Source organism: Pelobates fuscus, chromosome 12, assembly GCF_036172605.1.
Source record: "Pelobates fuscus isolate aPelFus1 chromosome 12, aPelFus1.pri, whole genome shotgun sequence".
In the NCBI taxonomy this organism is placed as follows: Eukaryota; Metazoa; Chordata; class Amphibia; order Anura; family Pelobatidae; genus Pelobates; species Pelobates fuscus.
This window is the reverse complement of record NC_086328.1, coordinates 88,211,544-88,234,604: the sequence shown is the minus strand read 5'-3', so window position 1 is coordinate 88,234,604 and position 23,061 is coordinate 88,211,544. Positions and strand designations below refer to the sequence as shown.

At 41.9% G+C, this 23,061-nt stretch overlaps 1 protein-coding gene across 1 annotated transcript in view; it reads right to left on the bottom strand.

The window, feature by feature from the left end:
- Nucleotides 1-11,581, bottom strand: part of LOC134579547 (EH domain-containing protein 1) — a 43,796-nt gene extending 32,215 nt beyond the window's left edge. Inside the window, exon 1 of the mRNA XM_063438876.1 lies at nucleotides 10,983-11,581. Within this exon, the coding sequence (XP_063294946.1) occupies nucleotides 10,983-11,386 (404 nt within the window). The 5' untranslated portion in view covers nucleotides 11,387-11,581. The remainder of the gene's footprint in view (nucleotides 1-10,982) is intronic.
- Nucleotides 11,582-23,061: the final 11,480 nt, after the last annotated feature.

Genomic DNA, 23,061 nt, shown 5'->3' with positions numbered 1-23,061 from the left:
TATCGGCAGATACCAATACTTGCAACAACAAAAAAAACAGAATATCTGCAAAACCGATAAACGGTTGATCCCTAATTCAGATAAAAGATTACCCATCTTTTCGGACCCTTAACCCCTTAAGGACCAAACTTCTGGAATAAAAGGGAATCATGACATGTCACACATGTCATGTGTCCTTAAGGGGTTAAGAGTCTTTTGAAAACTCAATTCTCTTTACATATACAGGGTTTATAAAGTGTCTTAACCCCTTAACGCCGTTACGGCGTGCTATGCCGTCACGGGTTAAGTGGGCTTTAACGCCGTTATGACGGCATAGCACGCCGTAACGGCTTGCAGCCCCAGGAGGTAAGTTATACTTACCTCCGCCGCGATCCGCTTCGGGAGGACTGCCTCACAGCCCAGGCAGCCCTCCCACGGCAAATCAGGCCCCCGGGGGCCATGTGATCGCTCTCAAAGAGCGATCACATGGCCCCCTATAGCTGGCTGTGGATATGCCAGCAGGGGGACTGTTTGAAATATCAGACAGTCCCCCTGCTGGTGGGAAGTATAAAAAAAAAATAAAAGACAAGTGTAAAAATAAATGAAATATATTTTTATATATATATATATAATATGTATATATATTATATATATAATATATATACATATTATATACATGTAACGTCATACAAAGTGTATTTTAATATTAATATAAGTATATATATTAATATTAAAATACACTTAGAATGACGTTACATATATATATAATATGTATATATATTATATATATAATAGATGTACATATATATATTATATATAAATACGTATAATTAAAATAATAAATAAATAAAATAATAAAATAAATAAATAAAATATTGAAACAAAATTTAATATAAATTATATATGCATATGTAATTTCATTCTAACTGTATTTTGTTATTAATATATATATATCGGTAACAAAATACACTTAGAATGACATTCTATATATATCTATATATATATAAAATACAAATAACCGCAAATATATATATATAGATAAATACATATAATTACATAAAAGATTACATTAGTATACACGTAGAATTTAAATACCTATAAATGCATATATATTAAAATTCTACATGTATATTTAAATAATCTTTTAACGTAATTATGTGATTTGATTAATTCAAATTTGATTGACATGCCTGACAACACAGGGAGAAAGTGCAGAGAATTTAATTTGCAAGCACTATATTTGACCCTGTAACTCTCCAAGACACCATAAAACCTGTACATAGGGGGTACTGTTTTACTCGGGAGACTTCGCTGAACTCAAATATTCATGTTTCAAACTGGTAAATTGTATTACAACGATGATATTTTAAGTAAAAGTGACGTTTTTTGCATTTTTTACAAACGAACGGCACTTTTATGGACTATATTATTGTTGTAATATGTTTTACTGTTTTAAAACACTAATATTTGTGTTTAGTGAAGTCTCCCGAGAATAACAGTACCCCCCATATACAGGTTTTATGGTGTTTTGGAAAGTTAAAGAGTCACATATAAGGCTTGCATTTCATTTTTTTCACATTGAAATTTGACAGATTGGTTATGTTGCCTTTGAGAGCGTATGGTAGCCCAGGAATGAGAATTACCCCCATGATGGCAAACCATTTGCAAAAGTAGACAACCCGAGGTATTGCAAGTGGGGTATGTCCAGTCTTTCTTAGTAGCCACTTAGTCACAAACACTGGCCAAATATTCGTTTTTTGCTTTTTTCACACAAAAACAAATATGAACGCTAACTTTGGCCAGTGTTTGTGACTAAGTGGCTACTAAAAAAGACTAAACATACCCACTTTCAATACCTTGGCTTGTCTACTTTTTCAAATGGTATGCCATTATGGGGGTAATTCTCATTCCTGGGCTACCACACCGTCTCAAAGGTAACATTACCAATCTGGCAAATTTCAATTTGAAAATGTAATGTTCTATATTTGACCCTGTAACTTTCCAAAACAACATAAAACCTGTTAATGGGGGGTACTGTTGTACTCGTGAGACATCGCTGATTACAAATATGTGCATTTCTTTGCAGTAAAACCTAACAGTATTATGACATTCACAGTTAAAATGTCAGACGGAAATGCAAACTTAAAAAAAAAATCTTATTTTCTCACATTTTTTTTACTTTTATTCATAATAAATGATGTTCCATATATGAATAGTTAATGATAGATTAAAGCCCTGTTTCTCCTGAACAAAATGATATATAATAAGTGTGGGTGCACTTAATGTGACAGCGGTGAATTACGGGTGAACAGACATATAGCGCAAATTCCAGTTTTTGTTTACGTTTTGTTTTGATCAGAACGTGCACTATTGACTCCGTCCTGAAGGGGTTAACAAATGCGAGTTCTACCACCCTGTGAAATAAACAATGTTGTCACCAAGGAATTCCAATCATGTTCTGTTGAGACAAAACTGGACACCTGGACTTTTAGCACTTGTCCATTCAACAGGTGTGCAAACTTGTATGCCTCTTCAAGCTATATCTAATTGAGAGCAGCTGTGTCATCAATCTACTGAATATCACAGTTGAATCCGAATGTTTTATACAGACACTCTTAGTGAACTCTATTTATTAAGGAAGAATGAATAATGCAGAAAGAAAACCTTCTCTTCAGCTATATCTGAAGAAGGTGCAGGACTTCAGGTGCCCATAATATGTGAAACTGTTCCAAAATGGTTTGACTAATTATCATGCCCAAGGGCATAATCACAGCAGCAAGCTTTGGAGGTTATAATGCTGTGTGAATCCCTAGATTAAACAAAATGAATAAAAAAGGAGAGAGAATGTGTTTACCCCTGCCCCCCATCATTTAAACAAAAAAAGGGGACACTGCAGGCACTGTAGCTGCTTTTCTAACCAAAATTGTTCTAGTATGTGTATTTTTTACTCCAATCCCCTCTGTGCTGTTTGGCCTAATAATTATGCATGAGCAGCAATGGACGGCTGTGCTGGTCTGAGAGTGCCATTGACCGCTTTAATCTATCAGATTGCCCATTGCTGGGATTAATTAGTATGGTTATAAGAAAGTGTGGAATTTATTCCCCTGCCTTAGGATACCTCCATTAGGGTGCTGGGCTGTGGGTAGCCAGGGACGCTTTTTTAAACTGTTTGAAAATGGTTTAACTCCAAATAGGGAGACAGTGTTATAGCCTATAGTGTCCCTTTAACAGGAGACAAAGCAAAACCCATTGGAGTAGAAGTGAGCCAAGTCAGAAAAATGGTTATATACAGCTCTTATTTACGCACGGAGGAAAATTACTTGCATTTATAAAGAAACATTTATCCAAACGAATGGGGGCAGGTTTAAAATGCTGAGAGAGCACTATTTTTGTCAAAATTAGCTTGTAGTTCATTTATCGGAAATAGTGAAATTTCATAGCTTGATTAAATATTGAATGTGTTAGAGATAATGTAGTGAGCTGTATCCACAACAGATGTGTGTCAAAAATATCTGCTTACCCATAGGAATAAAGCAGTAGTCCAATCTACTTGCCCTGAAACAAAATCATTTCAATTACAAAGTTTGGATGGAGTGCTTGCCAAAAGCCATAGACATTAATAAGGCTATTTTCTAAACTCTGGAGGCACAAACAGCTGATCTGGAAGCATAACCCAACTCTACTATGGTCACAGCATGGCTATTTTTGCCAGTTGGATTTAATTTGCATTAATTAAGAATTTTGGGAATTACCCTGGGTGGTTAACGCCTTCCCATAGTCTCTTGGTTTGTCTATGTGTGTGCGTGCTCGCTGTATGCGATTGTGATACACTTTCTAAAACAAACACCGACCCATACACAAACTGATACCCACTCACTATCTATTCTCTGACACTCAAACACAGCACAGTCACATTAAGTATTTCAATTACAAGCGGCTGCCTCCACAGCCACGGGAATATGAAAACATGCTTTTTCAAAGTGGTCTTCAGCCCTGTGCAAAGCAGGGAGCTGCTGGCACTCCTTGCACCTCCCTGAAAGCAACCAGTAACTAACTCAGTACGCAGCAGGCTGCCCAGGTTACAGAGAGTTTCCAGACGAGCCAGTCCAGCCCTGTACCTGTTGGAGAAACATAGCTTACACTCCCTGCCTGTAGTTTCCCGAGAGGCTGTATAGGCTCTCAGTTTCCTAAGATGGCACTTACAGCAGCCACCATTACTGCAGTCACACGATTAACAAAATGAGTCAGAAATTAAGTTTCAGAGCTTTGGTTACCTTGGGAAAAAAGCTTAACTCACGATTTTTATGAACACTGTTAAATGTGCCTGGCCATGTTAAGGGGTATATAGTTTCTGTAAGTGACCAACAGCAGAACTAAAATACCATACACATCTGCAATTTGAACAAGCCTAGCCATTCTCATTATCAAGATAGTTTTGCCACAAAATGGCCACTTAGGAGATGTTCATTACATCATTATCTGTAAATTCTTGAAACTGCTAGAGTGAGAACACGACAAGATCGGATTCTGAGCAACGTAAAGCAGAACTTTTAATTTTAAATTAAAGCAGCTCTATCACTTTCGAGTATTTCATAAGGATATAAACCTTTATGAAATTGTATCTTTAGATTGAAATGAAGTTTCAACACAGTCAACATGAGTATAAGACAAACTAGGGACTATGGTAACTGAGGTCGACAAAAGACAGAGCTCTGCCATCAACTTTTGTCCAATCCATCGGCTGTCACAAGTGACGGCAGTACATGATCTATGGAGGTTTCTGCAGTGTTGCAAAATCCTCCTTAGAGGCTGCATGACCTTACATGTGTGATAGTACAGCACGAACGCAAGTTCTAGCAATGAAAACACCAGGAACTGAGGACAGTGACCCAGAAAAAGAAGTCAGTGGCTGTGAAGAACTGGTAAGTACACCTACCCTCAACTGCACCCGACATCCAACAGACTATAATCTGAGAGGTTACCTTCAAAAAGTCTTTGCAAAATATGGAAACACCCCTGAAAGTGACAGATCCTTTTTTGTCCCCCTAATGCCTCTTGTTTTTATTTGCATTAAATTTAGTTTTTTTAAGCTTTAAGAAAAAAATAAGGACTACTTTTTATAGGGAGCACACTCTTTGACAATATCTAGCAATAGGCAGGGCTCAAGTTCCATTTCAATCAATAAGCCAAGAGGAGTCACAGATATCCAACACACGGGAAACAAATTGGGAATGGATCTGAGACTTTGCCTTGCCACTATGTAGATCTTGTGTTTGGATGCTAGATCCCTGCTGTTTTAGCCCAATATTGATCCCAGCTGACAGTTTAAGCTTTTAATGCTATGTTATATCTTCAATATGTTGAATGTCTCTTATTTTCTCCATTTTCTGGAATCAATGTATATTCAACTGGTTGTGTCTGTTCCTCATTTTCCATTCCTTACATCGTACTTATTACCCATATAGGTTTGGCGATGCCTTACTTTCACAAATGGTACCAGCAAGTTTCTGTTTCTTTTGGTTAATTTCTCTTTCACTAGTTATTCCTGTACCCCTCTCCTAGTCAGATGAAGATATATAGATAGATTATATCTCCAAAGAAAATCAGCACTGATTTCCTTTGGCTATATCTATTTTGTGCAATCAAGCACCGGGTCTGCTACAAAGTAAGTTGGAGTGCAAGGTCTCTTTATTTTTTATATATAGATACAGATATTTTAGAGATCGACCGATATTGATTTTTTAGAGCAGATACAGATACTGATAATCTGTGAACTTTCAGGCCGATAACTTGCTGATATTCAGTAAATTTACAATTTAAAAAAAAAAAAAAAAACTATTTCTAAAGGTAAATGCACAAAATATACATACCACATGTAGTGGATGCAGTGTGTTTAGACAGGGGAGCTGTGTATGTATATAATGAATGCAGAGTGTGTGTGTTTGTGTAGTGTGTATATATAGTGAATACAGAGTGTGTGTGTGTGTGTGTGTGTGTATAGTGAATGCAGTGTGTGTAAAGTGAATGAAGTGTGTGTGTAGTGTGTATACATAATGAATGCAGAGTGTTTGCATAACGGGTGTGTATATAATGCAGAGTGTGTGTAGTGTGTGTTTCTGAAGAGATGTAATTTGTGTAAAATGGGGGGGGGGGGGAAGGACGCGGTATTTTTTATTTTAATTTAATTTTTAATATTTATAGGTTTTATTTTTTTCCCCCTCCCTGCTTGTTACCTGGCCAGGGAGGGGGGCTATGGCATTCCCTGGTGGACCAGTGGCATGTACTGAGCAGTGGGGGGGCCCGCAGCAAACTTACTTACCTTTCCAGCAGCTCCCTGTGTAACTCTCGTGGTCTGCGTGCCGCGTTGCCATGGTAACCAGTGGCAACGCTCTGACTCGTGAGATTTACACAGGGAGCTGAAAGGAGCAGCTGGAAAGGTAAGTAACAGCTTGCTGCGTGCTCCTCCGGTCCTGGTATGTATTATCGGCAATATCGGTATCTCTATTGACTGATACAGATATTACCGAAAATACCGACTATTGGTCGATATCGGTAAAACCGATAATCGGTTTATCCCTATATATATATATATATATATATATATATATATATATATATACACATACATACATACATACATACATACATACATACATACATACATACATACACCGTATATACTCGAGTATAAGCCGAGTTTTTTAGCACATTTTTTGTGCTAAAAAAACCCAACTCGGCTTATACTCGAGTCAATAGTCTGTATTATGGCAATTTGCATTGCCATAATACAGACTGGGGGAGAGGGGGGCTGGCAGAGCTGTAACTTACCTTTCCTGCAGCTCCTGTCAGCTCTCTCCTCCTACGCGCCGTCCGTTCAGCACCTCGGTCAGCTCCCAGTGTAAATCTCGCGAGAGCCGCGGCTCTTACAGAGACTTACACTGGGAGCTGACAGAGGGAGCTGCACGGACGGCGCGGAGGAGGAGAGAGCTGACAGGAGCTGCAGGAAAGGTAAGTTACAGCTCTGCCAGCCCCCTCTCCCCCCCCTGAACTGCCAATGCTGGACCACCAGGGAAGGAGCCCCCCTCCCAGCTATGTATCAAGCAGGGAGGGGGGACGAAAAATAAATAAAAAATAATAATAATAATAATAAAAAAATAATAATAATTAATTAATAAATAACAATACTAAAATAATAATAATTAAATTAAAATAAAAAATAATAAAAAAATTTTTTTTAAAGAATACAAAAAATTAAAAAAACATTGCCCACCCCCCCACCAAGGCTCTGCAACACACACACACACACACACACACTGCACTCATATACACACACACACGCTGCACTCATATACACACACACACGCTGCACTCATATACACACACACACGCTGCACTCATATACACACACACGCTGCACTCATATACACACACACGCTGCACTCATATACACACACACGCTGCACTCATACACACGCTGCACTGGTTGTAGCAATACTTTTCACAGAAGAAACGAGAAGCATAGTTTGTCCTCCAATATAAACAAATAAATAGTTTTTTTGATACAAATACATTCCTTTAAATTACTGTGACTGACTAGTTGAGTGTTGATTAGAGGAAGTATGCTGATGGGACTAGAAACAAACTGGTATAAACCAGTATAGATATTTAGTGATATGATCCAAGCAAGACAAAAGCACACAAATGACCTTCGTGAAGTTCCTTTTTGAAGAAGGCCTATCACTATTTTAGAGGCAGCTCCTTTCAAAAAAGACATTACACTCAGTTTGTACTGGGTGGTGTGACTTTTAAATAGGAATAAATAAATAAAATCATGTTTGCCATGACATATGGACTCTAGTTATAATTTTGTATTTAGAGTTCAATTGCTGAGCCTGACCACAAACTTATTCTGAGCTCCTCACCAGGCATACTCTAATTTATTTAGGCATATTTTACTCTCAGGTCCTCATCTTACAGAGGACACCAGGTGGAACATAAGGCATATTATTATGTTAGCTTGGGACCAGGCACTATAACTGAACATGGGCTGCAATTTTGTTTAAAATATCTGTTCTTTCTCAGTGTCCATCTATTTTCCATCCCTCCACTCGGTGCCAAAAATGTTTGTAAAATAAATAAAGAAATAAAACATAATAGCATTTTTGTTATTGCTTCACATATTGGAATAGGCAATTTTAGTAGTTGTGTAAAAAAAAAAAAATTAAAACATTACCCTTTAAAAGGACCAATCCATGCACCATGACCATTACAACCTCGCTGTAGTGGTCATAATGCCAATAGTGCCCAGACTCCTCCCCATTTAAAGAAGTCAAAAAGTTTAAAGGGACACTATAGTCACCCAAACCACTTCAGCTCACTGAAGTGGTCTGGGTGCCAGGTCCCCCGGTTTTAACCCTTCAGATGTAAACATAGCAGTTTCAGAGAAACTGCTATGTTTCCATTGCAGGGTTAATCCAACCTCTAGTAGCTGTCTTCCTGACAGCCGCTAGAGGCGCTTCTGCGATGCTGGATGTGAAAATCTCATCCAGCGGGCAGAACGTCCATAGGAAAATTGATTGATTCCTATGGACTGTTTGAATGCGCGTGCGGCTCTTGCACGTTCCGCTCCACTTGGGAGTCGACGTCGGCGAGGGAGGAGAGGTCACCAGCGCCGGGGGAGCCCAGTGCTGGATTAAGGTAAGTAACTGAAGGGGTTTTAACCCCTTCAGCACCAAGGAAGGGGGACCCTGAGGGTGGGGGGTCCTAAGGATGATATAGTGTCAGGAAAACGAGTTTGTTTTCCTGATACTATAATGATCCTTTAAGTCTGAATCGTGTCTGCCAGGTGCTGCTCTCCACCTCAAGTACTAATGCTGGAGAGATTCTTGCTTAAAATACACCAGCTCTCCTGCACTCGTGGGAGCAGCACCTGGCAGACCCAAGATAAGAACAATGGGAGAAGCCAGGGCACTACTTTCTCCATCACCACCAGAGCTCGCTGTTGTGGCTATGGTGCATAACCGTGTTTTCTATACAGTGTTGGTAATCACAAATATCAGATATGCCAGCATTGAAACTTGTGTTGTGTAATAACAGAGACACACAGAAAAATGTATGGCGTTCAGAAACACTATTTGTACCAAGCTGTCTCTGGCATTCCTCGAGTACATACTGTACTGATAAGTCATACAAAATATGACCTGAACTGAGTGGGGTTATGGTCTATATCTTAGGATTTAACTGATGTTATAGTGTCAATTTGATATATACATAGCTTTATACATACATTATAGGACAGAACTGTTCTAAAATAGCCAATACTTGGGAGTGCGCATCATTTATAAAGATCCCTAATTAAAAGAGCAAACTGGTGAGCATAAGTATGAAGGAATCCGTTTTGTTAAAGGACCACTATAGTGCCAGGAAAACAATGTCGTTTTCCTGGCACTATAGTGTTAATAGGTCCTCCCACCCTCATGGCTGAAGTTGGAGGAAGGGGTTAAACACTTACCTTTCTCCAGCGCCAGGCTCCCTCGGCGCTGGGGACTCTCCTCCTCCTTCCGACGTCATCGGCTGAATGCGCATGCGCGGCAAGAGCCACGCACGCAGTCAGTCCATCCATAGGAAAGCATTCTCAATGCTTTCCTATGGACGCTGGTGTTTTCTCACTGTGAAAATCACAGTGAGAAGCGCCTCTAGCGGCTGTCAATGAGACAGCCACTAGAGGCTGGATTAACCCATATGTAAACATAGCAGTTTCTCTGAAACTGCTATGTTTACAGCAGGCAGGGTTACCCCTAGATGGACCTGGAACCCCCTTAAGGACACATGACGGAAATATTCCGTCATGATTCCCTTTTATTCCAGAAGTTGTGTCCTTAAAGGGTTAAGCTGCAGTTGTCTGGGTGCCTATAGTGGTCCTTTAAAGTAGCTCTGTCAACCTTCTGAGGTCTTTACATATTTTGCAAAGACGCTCTCGGTGACATTGCAGCTTGGTGTACAGTGGCCCATTGGTGCAGTGCAGGTGGTATATGCAAACACCTTTCTTCAGTTTCTGGAACTTCAACCACCAGAAGCCTGTGTGAGTACAACACAAAAAGGTCTCTGGAGTATCCCGCAAGACCACTGAAGTTTGTGTGTGTAGTATTGCTTTAAATTAACTATTTTAGTCCGATACCAGTTTAGCAAATCACCAAGAACACAGACACAATCTAGAAGAACACACACACACACACACTTAATCTAACATCCTCATTGCAATCCATATGAGGTTCATGCACACGCATGGGTAACATTTAACACTCCACCTGTTGTGGACTTTAACTTATTGTTAGAGCCATCATGCATTTTTAAACACATTGCTTTTATACACTGATGGACAGCATAACAGTGATGCTTGTAGTATTTAAGTGATTTCCCTGTTGGTGCACAGGAATGTTAATCAATGCAGTTGTTTGGGGGATTCCAACTGTATTAAAACAGCACTCTTTTATGTGTGGACTTTGATTTTTGTTTCCCTGAAGCCTCTAAAAGGCAAAATGTCCATTCAGCTCCAATAATGTCCATATTCAATAGCAAACTCATTCATACCTATATCCTGGAGTTTTCTGATTGTGTTAGGGTTTCAGTACTATTCCAATAAAGCATTTTAAGAATTTTGTAATAAAGATGACATCTGTATGAAAAATCTCAAACATGGCATAGCTTGTGCTACTCATGATGCTCAGCCAACCATTAAAAGTTGTTCAAATGTAAAAAAAAAAAAAAAAAAAAAAAAAAAAAAACTTATCACAAATGGCCAAAAGGGTGTAGGCAACATTCTGCACCCCAGATGTTTTGAACTACACTTCCCATTATGCTTTGCCAGCATTCTTACTGTAAGAGATGTAGTCTGCCTATTTGTTGTACAACTACAATTCCCATAGTGCTCTGCCCCCTCTAAGGCTGGCAGTACTGGGAGTTGTAGTCCCCACCTGGTGTGCAGGAATGTCACACTGGTTTACCTGTTTAGGAAGGCATTGCCGAAGGCGCTGAGTTTCCTGAATGGTTTCTTGGGATCCACGACCAGTGCGTTTCCCGGCAGGATCCCCTCCACCGGGCCGTGCATGACGGCGATGAAAGAGTCGGTGGTGGGCTCGGGCCCGATCCTCATGCCGGGGAAGTCCTGCTCCATGAGATGGCGGATGAAGGTGGTCTTGCCGGTGCTGTACTGACCGACCAGCAGCACCATGGGCTTGTTGTGGAAGTCGGCCTCTTCCAGGGCCGGGGAGTGGAACTCGTGGAAGCGGTAGGTCTCCTCCAGCGGGAGCAATTTCTGGGTGTACAGTTTGCGGAGACCCTCGGACACGGTGTGATAGAGCTCGGGGTCTTTCTTCCTCCGGGCATCGCTGCTCACCCAGCTGAACATGGCGGCGGTGGGTTACTCTGAGGGGGCCCGGGGACGTCACCAGTTCTAACGGGCTGCGGGGCTGGGGCACGCGGCGCTCGCTGTAACGGACCCGGCTCGAGCTCCCACTGGCTGGGCTGGGCGTGGCGCGCTGAGCTGGTTGGCAGTCCGGGAGCGCGCGCGGCGGGTGCACGCTGGCCCTCAGTCAGGTAGGGAGCGCGCGGACGGTACCTCAGCGGTCCTGTCTGTCTGTCTGTCTGTAGGGATGGGATGGACAGATAGCTCGGCGCCTTTACGTCATGTTCCGACTTTCTTGTGACGGTCCCAAAACGAGTCCTTTACTCTTATAGTAGTCACTCACTGATAGGACCCCGCTGTGCAGGGTCTGGGCTGTAGCTGCTGTGATTAGAGCTCTAGGAGGGTCTGGGCTGTGAGAGAGCTCTAGGAGGGTCTGGGCTGTAGTTGCTGTGATAGAGCTTTAGGGGGGTCTGGGTTGTAGTTGCTGTGATAGAGCTTTAGGGGGGTCTGGGTTGTAGTTGCTGTGATAGAGCTTTAGGGGGGTCTGGGTTGTAGTTGCTGTGATAGAGCTTTAGGGGGGTCTGGGCTGTAGTTGCTGTGATAGAGCTCTAGGGGGGTCTGGGCTGTAGTTGCTGTGATAGAGCTCTAGGGGGGTTTGGGCTGTAGTTGCTGTGATAGAGCTCTAGGAGGGTCTGGGTTGTAGTTGCTGTGATAGAGCTCTAGCAGGGTCTGGGTTGTAGCTGCTGTGATAGAGCTATAGGAGGGTCTGGGTTGTAGTTGCTTATAACTTATAACTTTTGGATGGGGGAGGAGGGGGACTGACTAAGGGATTTCCAAACTCTCACTTCCAAAATATGTACTAATGTGTAATGTTATGGGAGGGTGCTCTCCAGGGAGAGATACATAACAAGACATTCTCTTAAATTTAAGTCAGGGTAATTTCCCAAACCATTTTTTAACGTTATGCACTACTCTGGATTAAAGGGATTCTATGGTGTTAGCAATACAGATATGTATACCTAACACTATAGTGCTCTTTAGTTTCCTCTTAAAAAAACAATTTACTTACCTGATCTCCAACGGGGGACCTAATCCGCATGTGCAGCAAACGCCACAAATGCATTAAAGGACCACTCTAGGCACCCAGACCACTTCAGCTTAATGAAGTGGTCTGGGTGCCAGGTCCAGCTAGGGTTAACTAATTGTTTTATAAACATAGCAGTTTCAGAGAAACTGCTATGTTTATCAATTAGTTAAGCCTTCCCCCTAATTCTCTAGTGGCTGTCTCATTGACAGCCACTAGAGGCGCTTGCGTGATTCTCACTCTGAAAATCACAGTGAGAGCACACAAGCGTCCATAGGAAAGCATTATGAATGCTTTCCTATGTGACCGGCTGAATGCGCGCGCAGCTGTTGCCGCGCGTGCGCATTCAGCCGACGGGGAGGAACGGAGGCGGAGAGGAGGAAGAGAGCTCCCCGCCCAGCGCTGGAAAAAGGTAAGTTTTAACCCTTTTCCCCTTTCCACAGCCGGGCGGGAATGGGTCCCTGAGGGTGGGGGCACCCTCAGGGCACTCTAGTGCCAGGAAAACGAGTATGCTTTCCTGGCACTAGAGTGGTCCTTTAAGCCCTCCCCATAGGAAAGCATTGACTCTGCTTTCCTATGGGGATTTCACTGACTCTGGATGTCCTCATGCAGAGCATCCATCTGATAGACAGCCACTAGAAGCAATCTTAAACCTGATATGTAAATATTGCAGTTTCTCTAAGACGGCAATGTTTGGATTTAGGAGAAATCTGCAACCTTAAAGGGACAGTATAAGTATCCAGACCATTTCATCTCATTGAAGTGGTCTGTGTGCCATGTCCCTGTCTCCGTAGCCCTGAAACGTAAAATATTGTAGTTTTAGATAAGGGTTAAGACTGCCTCTAGTGTAGCCTGGCCCAGCACCAAGGAACATCAGAGCTGGAATCACACAATGTTTAAAGGGGTTTTAACCCTTTCGTGGGCAGGGGATACAGAAGGACACTTTAGTATGAGGAATACAAAGCTGTATTACTAACACTAAAGTGTTCCATCAATTATTTTCAAACTGACTAATATACATTTTACCTTATGCATAATATATATCATGTATAAGTCAAAATGTACAATAGTCAGTTTGAAAATAACTACATTTCCCTGCTTAGTGATTTAAAGAAAAAGTCAGCAATATTTTCAGGCTGATAATTTGGCCTAAATTGTGAAATTCACTTTTGAAGTTATTCACTAAAGTCCAAATTTTATTCAGATGTACAAAATTCAGTTAAACTGGACATTTTAAATTTATTTTGGATTTCCAATTCCATTGGTCATTTTAACAAAATCCTATAGAATATTGGGATCACATGTTCATCAAACATTAAATTTGAACTAAATTCATTTTAATTAATTTTAACCAGGTAGAAGGCAAATTCACAAAATAAATGTACCTGTATTTTGCAAGAAAACCTACCAAAATCCACTGTATTTGACCACTGGCAGCACAATGACAGCACTTGGTATAAGACTGTGGCATTTAGAGGACATGTGAAAAGCCTTGACAATATACGGCTCAGCGGAGGGGTTTTTACACCAAACACCAAACTGTTGTGAAATGAAACCTGAGCTAAAAAATGTATCCAAAAACTGCTGGTTTGAGCAAATTCCCCAACTCGACTATGGTTACAGCTTGGCTTTTTTTTTAGCTAAATTTTAAAGGCCAGTTTTCGATTAATTTTTATAACAATTCAGTGAATAAATTGTAGCAAAAGTGTAGAATCCTTGCTAAGCATTTAAAGCATAACACCCATAGTACTACAGTGGGACCTCGGTTTACGAATTTAATGCGTTCTCCGGGACGTTTCGTATTGCGAAAAATTCGTAAACCGAAACACGGTTTCCCATAGGAATGCATTGAAAACCAATTAATGCGTTCCGGAGGTGAGAAAAAAGTCAAATAAAGTATTTTATCTGTTCAAAACTCTTTATAAAGTGCACTTTAAAGGCATAAATACTGTACAGGGACATGATTAATCAAGCAATAACATTTCAAACATCCAACTTTATGTTTTAAAACATCACACATCAACACACAGTAAAAGGCATGCAAACAACTAAGCTCAGCTCCCTACCTTTCCACTTCTTGAGATGCACCAAAAAGGCTCCAAAACCTGCTGCAAATGGCTCCAAAAGGCTCCAAAACTTGCTGCAAAGTGCTCAAAAAGGCTCCACAATTTGCTGCAAATGGTTCCAAAAGGCTCCACAACTTGCTGCAAATGGCTCCAAAAGGCTCCACAACTTGCTGCAAATGGCTCCAAAAGGCTCCACAACTTGCTGCAAGTGGCTTCAAAAGGCTCCACAACTTGCTGAAAATGGCTCCAAAAGGCTCCACAAGGCTCCACAACTTGCTGCAAATGGCTCCAAAACCTCTCCAACACCTCCACACTACACACTCACGTGCTCCCCACACTTCAGTATGCAGGGGGCGGAGCTATAAACTGGGACACTTGTTTCGTATTGCGAAAAAAATACGTAAACCGAGGCATTTTTTTAAATGAATTTTTATACGTAAACCGAATTTTTCGTTTACCGAGGCATTCGTTAACCGAGGTTCCACTGTATTTACAGTAGAGTTTATGTATACTTATTGTGCTTAGTTTCATGTTTCCTCCAGTTTTGTGCAAATACTTTCCTGCCTTTTTGGTATCACGGTAAAATAATGTTTTTCTGCCAATTTTTATTCCTCGTTCTGTTTTTTGTTTTTTTTTTCTCCATTTTCACTACATTCACAAAATAAGAAAATATGGATATTTTTCCTTAGCAGTATTACTCAAGTTAAAAACTGCTTACCTGTTTCAGCAAATTCACTACACTGACTGTGGTGGAGAAATTTGTCTGAAAAAATAAGCACTTTTGGACCTCTTTTTTTTACACATTTACTGGAATATATTTGTGAACTGAAAAATAGAACCAAAATGGAAAAGGAAAAAAATTACAAAGGGGGGGCGGGGCCTGACTACCGAGCAAGCAGGACGCATGTTGAAGGAGCTCCTCGGCAAATACAGAGAAATTGGCCCAAAACTTGCTACCTGCTATACAGTACCGGCTGAACCCGATCTCTGAAAGCACGGGAAAGGCCGGGCACCAATTTCTACTACCCTGCTGAGAGCTTTATGGGCTCTGACAGTCATTGCGGCCTACAAACTACACTGGGGCGGAGGACGCGGCCGATCTCCCGCCTCGCCTACAAATCGACGACGGTCTGGGCCACTCTTCCCCCCCTATGGGCCGGTGGGGGTTATCCCGGCCCCCACGAAGCAACAGGACACAAGCAACTGTTTAAAAGCACCAAGCAACTGAAACCGCAAACCGGCATGCTGGCTGTAAAGATGGCCGCCACACGAAACCCAGATCCCTGGGCTCCCCACGAGGACAGCATATCAAGGGCATTTGATCGCTTTTGGGCGCAACTCTGGGAGAAACTCGCTGAACAGGCACAAGGACCTGCAACCACAGACTCAAAACAAAAGCTAGCGGCAACAAAAGCACCACAGCCTACACCACTCAGCGGCACCGAGAGGCTGATCATAATGAAAAGAAGGAGGAAGGCACGGAGGATACCCCGACTCAGTACGAGTCGTCCCACTATCAGAGCTCACTTGCCTGAAACCCAGTCCGTGCGGGTGAGACCGCCCTTGCACAGCTCTCGGCCTCGGATGACGAGCACTCCACGGAGACACCGGCTGCCGGCTCACACACACAGCAAGCCAGCCCAGACCACCCACAGCACTCACGCACGAGAGACACAACCGACTCATATGTGTCACCTACCAATAGACCCACATGCCAAACACCACCTTCCAGGGTCACTGCGCTTCCCGCCATCGGGAGTCGGCTGACCGGGGACTTACCTTGTACGGCGGAAGTCACACCAGGGCTGTCTGACCTACCGGACCCCCTGTGGACGCCACATGGTCTAAGGACAAGGTTCTATGTTTACCAGTTGCTCTCTCACTTAAAACAACTCTCTTTTATTTGCCACCCCACGCTTTGATGCGGAACCCACTTAACCTGATGGACTCCTGCAAAAAGCTTGCAGCCATGGACACACGCCATTATTTGCCTTTGCATTGACTATGCCTATGATTAGCCAAGCATACTGCCTAATGATAAAGTGTTGTACACGTAGCATGGCACATGCATCACTAAACTACACTAGTAAGCCTTAGAGCACAAACACCCACTTAAAGCAGCGCAGAGTGTCATAATAGTATAGGAGTGCATAGAATGTTTAGACTCACTGCCCATACTGCGCCCTGGGGTGCATTAACTAAGTAGCGCGTTGGTTTATAACTACACTTGTATATAATCACAAGCCTAGCAAGCTGTTTTTGTCCCCTAACAAAAACCAAGCATAACAAGCTTGTTGTAATAACTCCGATATACACTATCTCAACCAGCTACTGCTATTATGCAATCCGTGCCTATATACTATGACTAAGATAGCACAGCAGAACAGAATTGATAACTAATCGTTAGTATTTCATGGTATTTTAGTCCATCTCATATCATCAACCTGTTTAGTTAAGCTTGGTTAACAAAAATATATAAAAATGTGCGAATCCTCATGCCACTGTCAATCTGTATTGATCTATTGAAATACGCTGTTGTGTCGACCGTTAATATACTGTAATCATCTGCACATCAAAAATAAAGAATTTTAAAAAATTACAAAGGAGGTGCAGTAATAAATAATTTGACTCAAATAGGAAAAGCTGCAGAAAACCAGCATACAATTGAGCAGGACACTTATTGCACAAAAACTCCAATGTTCCTGAGCTTGTTCATTATTAATAACTATAGTGGTAGAGCCAGGAGCAGAGGTCCCTGCTAGAGCACCTGTATGGAGAAAACCACATTCTCTCCCGTAGATACTAATACATAAGGGATTAAAATGAACCTGTTATCCACAAATCATAGCAATCAAGTTCAGATGCAATTTATAAATTGTAAAAATGTATAGATTTAATTCTATCCTTCGCTCAACTTTGTTTCCAAGCACACAACATGGCTCCCTGGATTAAACTCGGGGCATTAAGCCCATCCCAGAGGTCTTCAAAAGCACCCTGTGCGTTTCCTACTCTTTCAGTCACCAGATGGACACATTTCATATACCGGGCTGACGGGGCAAGTTTGCCCATTTTCAGACTTGTACCTTTGGGTTTCAGCAGTGACGCAGGTTTCATCGCTGTCATTGGACCTACACCTCACTATGTTTGGAGGTATGGATATATTCTATTAGTGACACCCCCTTTTTTTATTTTTTGTACCACCTTTTGGAGCTGAACACTCTGATACATGTCCCTTATTATCTAACACAGTGGTTGTGTTTGAGGCAGACATTTTATACGGTGTGTTTTGAGATATGTATGTAATGCACAACCATAGACTTCATTATTTAGTTAAATCAGTAGGGAGTTTCTATCCCTTTTAATTCCACTGCACAGTTAACCACAATGACAGATTTTCAGGACGGGGCCTGGGCTGCACTATGCTGATGGCAAGCCCCTAAATTGCAAAACTATGCAGTCAGTGGTTGTTCATTGTTTGTTTTTGTTTTATTTTCCTTTTGGATAATTACATGTACATTGGCACAAAACACTATTTTAAAACTGCACGTCGAAGACAAGTGAGCATGCAGTGATGTGGGTTTGGAATCTTTGGGGGGTAAAAAAGATCTATGCCGGTTTGTTTGCATAGTCAGCATGTTAGCATGCAATGCTGTTTTGAGTAAATAGGGAAATATACATAAACTAATGTGTGACTCACCCAGTTGTTCCTGACTTTTAACTAGCTCTATACAATGCTACTCATTTACCATGAGATATTATCTATACAAATACTCATTAACAATGGTTACAGCTGTTTTTTTTTTGGCTGAAGATAGATAATAGCAGATGCTTACAGTGATGTAGGACTTATGGCAGGTTTGACATTTTTTTAGAAGGTTATTGCACATTTGTGAAGTGCTGTAGGAGAAGGGTACTTGTTGATTATACTCTCCCCAGCTAGCGTGAGGATTCCTGCAGCAATACATTGGTTGCAGCTGCTCCATTCCTGTCTCACATTCCTGTCTGGCTGGTGGTGGTATAATAAAAGGAACAAAAAGGGGCGGAGTTTGAGGACCCCTGCTCTATAGCATACCCTTTATTTTGGCACTAAAAGGGTTACAGTCAAATATACTCGCCTTTATTCCAGAGCTTAGAGAGTCTCTTTATTGCACCTCTGCTCCTCCTCTTGTCATCATTAATGATGGCTTATGTCCAATTAGATGCTTCAGATCGCCCCTATGCCTATCTGCAGTTGCCTGGTGGTGCAGAGACTAACTCTTTGGCTGAGAAAGATTAGTTGACACGCTCAGCCAATGATATGCTCCTAAACTGCTGGGTTTAGCTCAGGAAAGCTAAGGAAAGCTTTTAGTTGGAGATTCTGACTCAATATAATCTGTAGGAAAACAGGAATGGGGACCTGGCAGATCCCAGGTAAAGAGTTTAATCAATGGAAAACGGTTCATTTAATTACATTGGAAGGTGCACAATAACTACTACAGTACGCTGTATTGTTTTTGTTACTTGGAGTGTTTTTGTAATCCATTTTTTCTCTCTTCTTTCTCCTTGTTTTTATTTTTCTGAAATTCATCTTAATGTTTTATTTATTTACAATTTAAAAAAAAAAGTAAGGACTACTTTTTCTTATGCGGAGCATGATTTCTAACAATTAACACTCCTCCCCCCTAACCTGATAAGCGCTTCTTCTCAATTAAATTGTTAATGCACAAGAATGTCTGGAAGCTTACCTTCAGGGGTTAAACTGTTTTCCAGTGGTTTAAACCCCAAAGTTGTTTTCCCTGCATGACAACTCTGCCTCCTCTCTTCCTCCCACATTAGTGATCAGGCGCTGGAGAACTCTCCTCCCTCTGCCGACGTCAGCGCCAAATGCGCATGCGCGGCAAGAGCATTTCTCAATGCTTTCCTATGGACGTCAGCGTCTTCTCACTGTGATTTTCACAATGAGAAGCGCATCTAGCGGCTGTCAGTGAGACAGCCACTAGAGGCTGGAAACTGCTATGTTTACAGCTGCAGGGTTAACACTAGATGGACCTGGCACCCAGACCACTTCATTGAGCTGAAGTGGTCTGGGTGCCTATAGTGGTCCTTTAATTGATCTTTGGTTTGTCCCTTTAATTGTTTAGGGTGAGCTTAGGTTTTATGAATTGAACCTTTGATGTCATTTATAAAGTTCACTACGAATAAAATCTATTTATATATAAAAAAAAAAGTAAAGATGCTTAGTCATATTGGATAGAGCAAGGCTAAACCTTACTTTTACTTTCTCAATACACTATATGACATTCTCAGCTGCTGTCTCATGGCAAACCACTGCAGACTCATAATGAAGTTAGAACTTGTGTTCCTTCCTGTTGACTCACTTTGCTGGTTATTATGGAGAAACAGGATATTGGGTGTGTAAGTGACAACGTATAGCCATAATTTATGAGTGAATTTAAAGTGTACATGTCCTGGTACACCGAACTTATGTTAATTTTAAAGAGCATAAAATTACATCTATACAGAATTCACAGCAGATGTGTAAATTTTTTAGATATTCTTAATTAAATACAGGAGTTAAGTATGTTAATGTAACGAACGCTGGTATAACAGTTACCCATTCGTCTATTTTCTTTCTGAACTGCCAGAGCATGAGTGATTATAGCTCGCAGTTTGGGTGTTGAGGTGAACGATTCTCCATACGATATAACAGCCTCCCAAGTAGATTCTCCCAGTAAAGCAGACAGGTACCCAAACATCAGCCGAAACTAGATGGAGGGTGTAAGAGGGAATTAATGTTAATAGTGCCACACTGGCTTTTATGCAAGTCCCCATGCAAGGGGACCTCCCACGTGGACCTTGTGGGGACAGGGACACAAAGTGTACAGCCAATAATAATACAGTGACAAACTGTGACACTCCGAGTACAAACATATAATCCTCTCCTCTCTGCCTGGAGATAATTGGGTCAGATAAAGTAATAATTTAATTATCTCCAGGCAGAAAAACTTCAATTTCCCCAAAACTTGGAATGTACCCTAAGACACATAAAATCCCCACAAATGTCACATCCCCTGATAGCCCTGATCTGGGTGACCAACACATCCAAAAATCACCCAGATCAGTTCAGGGGTTTTCAAATTCTGTGGATGTCTTAGTTGACTGGCCGCACACGAGGCTCCTGCCCAAAACATTTCCATACGTTTAGGCTGTGTGGCTGTCTATTTCGACAAGTCTAAAAAAACAAATAAATGCACAAACTGCTCCCCCTGGCTCATAGTAGCGATTGTTCCCCTGGTTCGTGGGATCAAAACTACCGAACAGCGCTCTCCTAGCTGTTCGGGAAAAGGAAGCAGGTGTTCGTACAGTTTAACCAGTGTGTGGGAAGTCGAGTGTCCGATTTAGTTCCAGACACTCGACGACCAAGTCCCGCTGCCTCCTTTCGTGCAAACAAGATGGCCACACAGGGAGAGCACTTCATCGACTGTTTTCTTTGAAGTTAATGAGCCAGGAGGGTGGTCGGTGTTCGGTAGTTACAGCTACCGAATGGAGTGAAGTAAAATAAACGAAATAACTCTGGGATTTCTTCACAGTTAATAACAGTGAATATTCACCCAAAAAGCATGTCTCTCACTCGGATGGGGGAACAAAGGTACAGAGTGAATTACGTCACTCTGTTCTGATGCTGAAGTTCAGGCAATTTGGCCAACAAGTTGGCGTCAAAGGGGGGCTGAGCCTTATTTGGGGAAGTGTGTTTTTCAGGAGAATGTAGCCGTCAAGATGTTTTTCAGGAGAAGACAAGTAGCCGTCAAGATGAGCCGAATATACCTATATACCTAGGGAAACATGTATATATACACATATGTAACCACATCTGTATCTGTCCACTAAATGGCACTTCCATAACCCAGTGTTGTATGTGCACTGGGTTACGGAAGCATTGTGTGCAGTGAGGGATTTCTAGTTTAAAATGGCAATCAACACCCCGATTTTGGAGCCTTCCCCAGATCCATGCAGCCACATTTTAATAGTGTTGATAAGCTCTTTTGCTTGCTGGAAAGACAAACAGACAGCAGCATTGCTATTTTTTTTTTTTAATTCTTTATTTTTTCAGTGCATAAAAGTGGTACATGTAGTACTGAGGTGCCCCGAAAGCAATCCTCAGGCAATTCCTCGCTTAACATGCGGGGCATAGAAGTAACAGGCACAGTTTTATATTTTAGACCAGCTTGGTTAAGTAGGTTTACACTGATTGTATTATTAAAGGTAACATGCTAAGATTTAAAGAAGACAGGCTGTCAGCCTAGTGTTAAAATATGAGAGTCATGCGAGGCAAAGTTTCAAGACTTTAGATACAGGCTATCCATAACTAGGAGAACTCACTGAGTGTTATTGCTGTCAGATTATCTGGAATGAACATTCACATTGTGCATAGTATCATGCAAAGAGTTAAGTTAGGCAGTATATAGCTTGTACAACTACAAGTGATTCTCCTAAGCTAGGCAGCCAGCTTTTGTATAATACAAGAAAGTCATATATGCCTTATGTCGTGTTGGTCTTGAGGCTGTGGTGTTCCACGGGTTCCAGGGCCTGATGTATATGGTGCCGGTTCCCACGTCTGGCAGAGGCTTGCGTTCTGTTGATACCGTGTGGGTGGTCGTGCCAGAAGCATGTTGTTTGTATATCTACCCGTTGTTGCTTCTTGACGGATATGGCTAAGCCTGTGTGGTTGCCAGACATGCTCTCCCAAATGCGGAGCCGAGTGGTGGCAGGTAAGTCCCAGAGTGTCATAAGTAGCTCAGTACATCTGAAGCTGTTCAAAGGGGGCTGCTAGTTTATCCTGGATGGACTCCAGGGATGTTACCTGGGTCTGTGGCACGGGCACCCTGTTGTGGTCGTCTTGCCCCGCCATTACGCACGTGTCTGCATGTTGTCGGCCATTTTAATACTGCACTTCACTGCTGGGCTGGTGCTTGGGCCTTGCAGTTTGTGCAGCTGTCGCCCGTGGGGACTGGGCTAACCCCCCCAGTCCAAGGGGGGAATAGGACCGGGTCCGCCGTAGTTTAAGGTGCCTCTCGAGTGACGTTAGGCAGGATAGTGAGGCAGCGGCCGTCTGCCCCACTCACCGCCGGATAGGGTCCCGCCTGAGTTAGCGGTAATCTCTCCCCCGAGGGACTAAAACTCCCCGAGCAACTTGGCGGTCGCGGCTGTGGGTCTTAGAATTAGTATGCAGCTGGCTTGCAAGCTTAATATGCCGAGAATTGCAGGAGCCGTTCTTTTCTGCGACCGTCCATCTTGGCGGTCCGGCCCCGCCCTCCCCCCAGCATTGCTATTTTGATAACTCAAATACTAGTAATAATAATCTTAGCATAAACTATTAACCTTTTATTGTGCATCAAAATATGGCATTTTGTCACATGGAATCCTCTGCTTATTTAGCTATGAGAGGTCCTTTCAGTCATGTAGTCTTTATTTAAATGTGTGATTTGGAATAGGATCTTTAAAGAACAGATTGTTATGATACAATAGAGACCATTATTGACCCTTAAGTG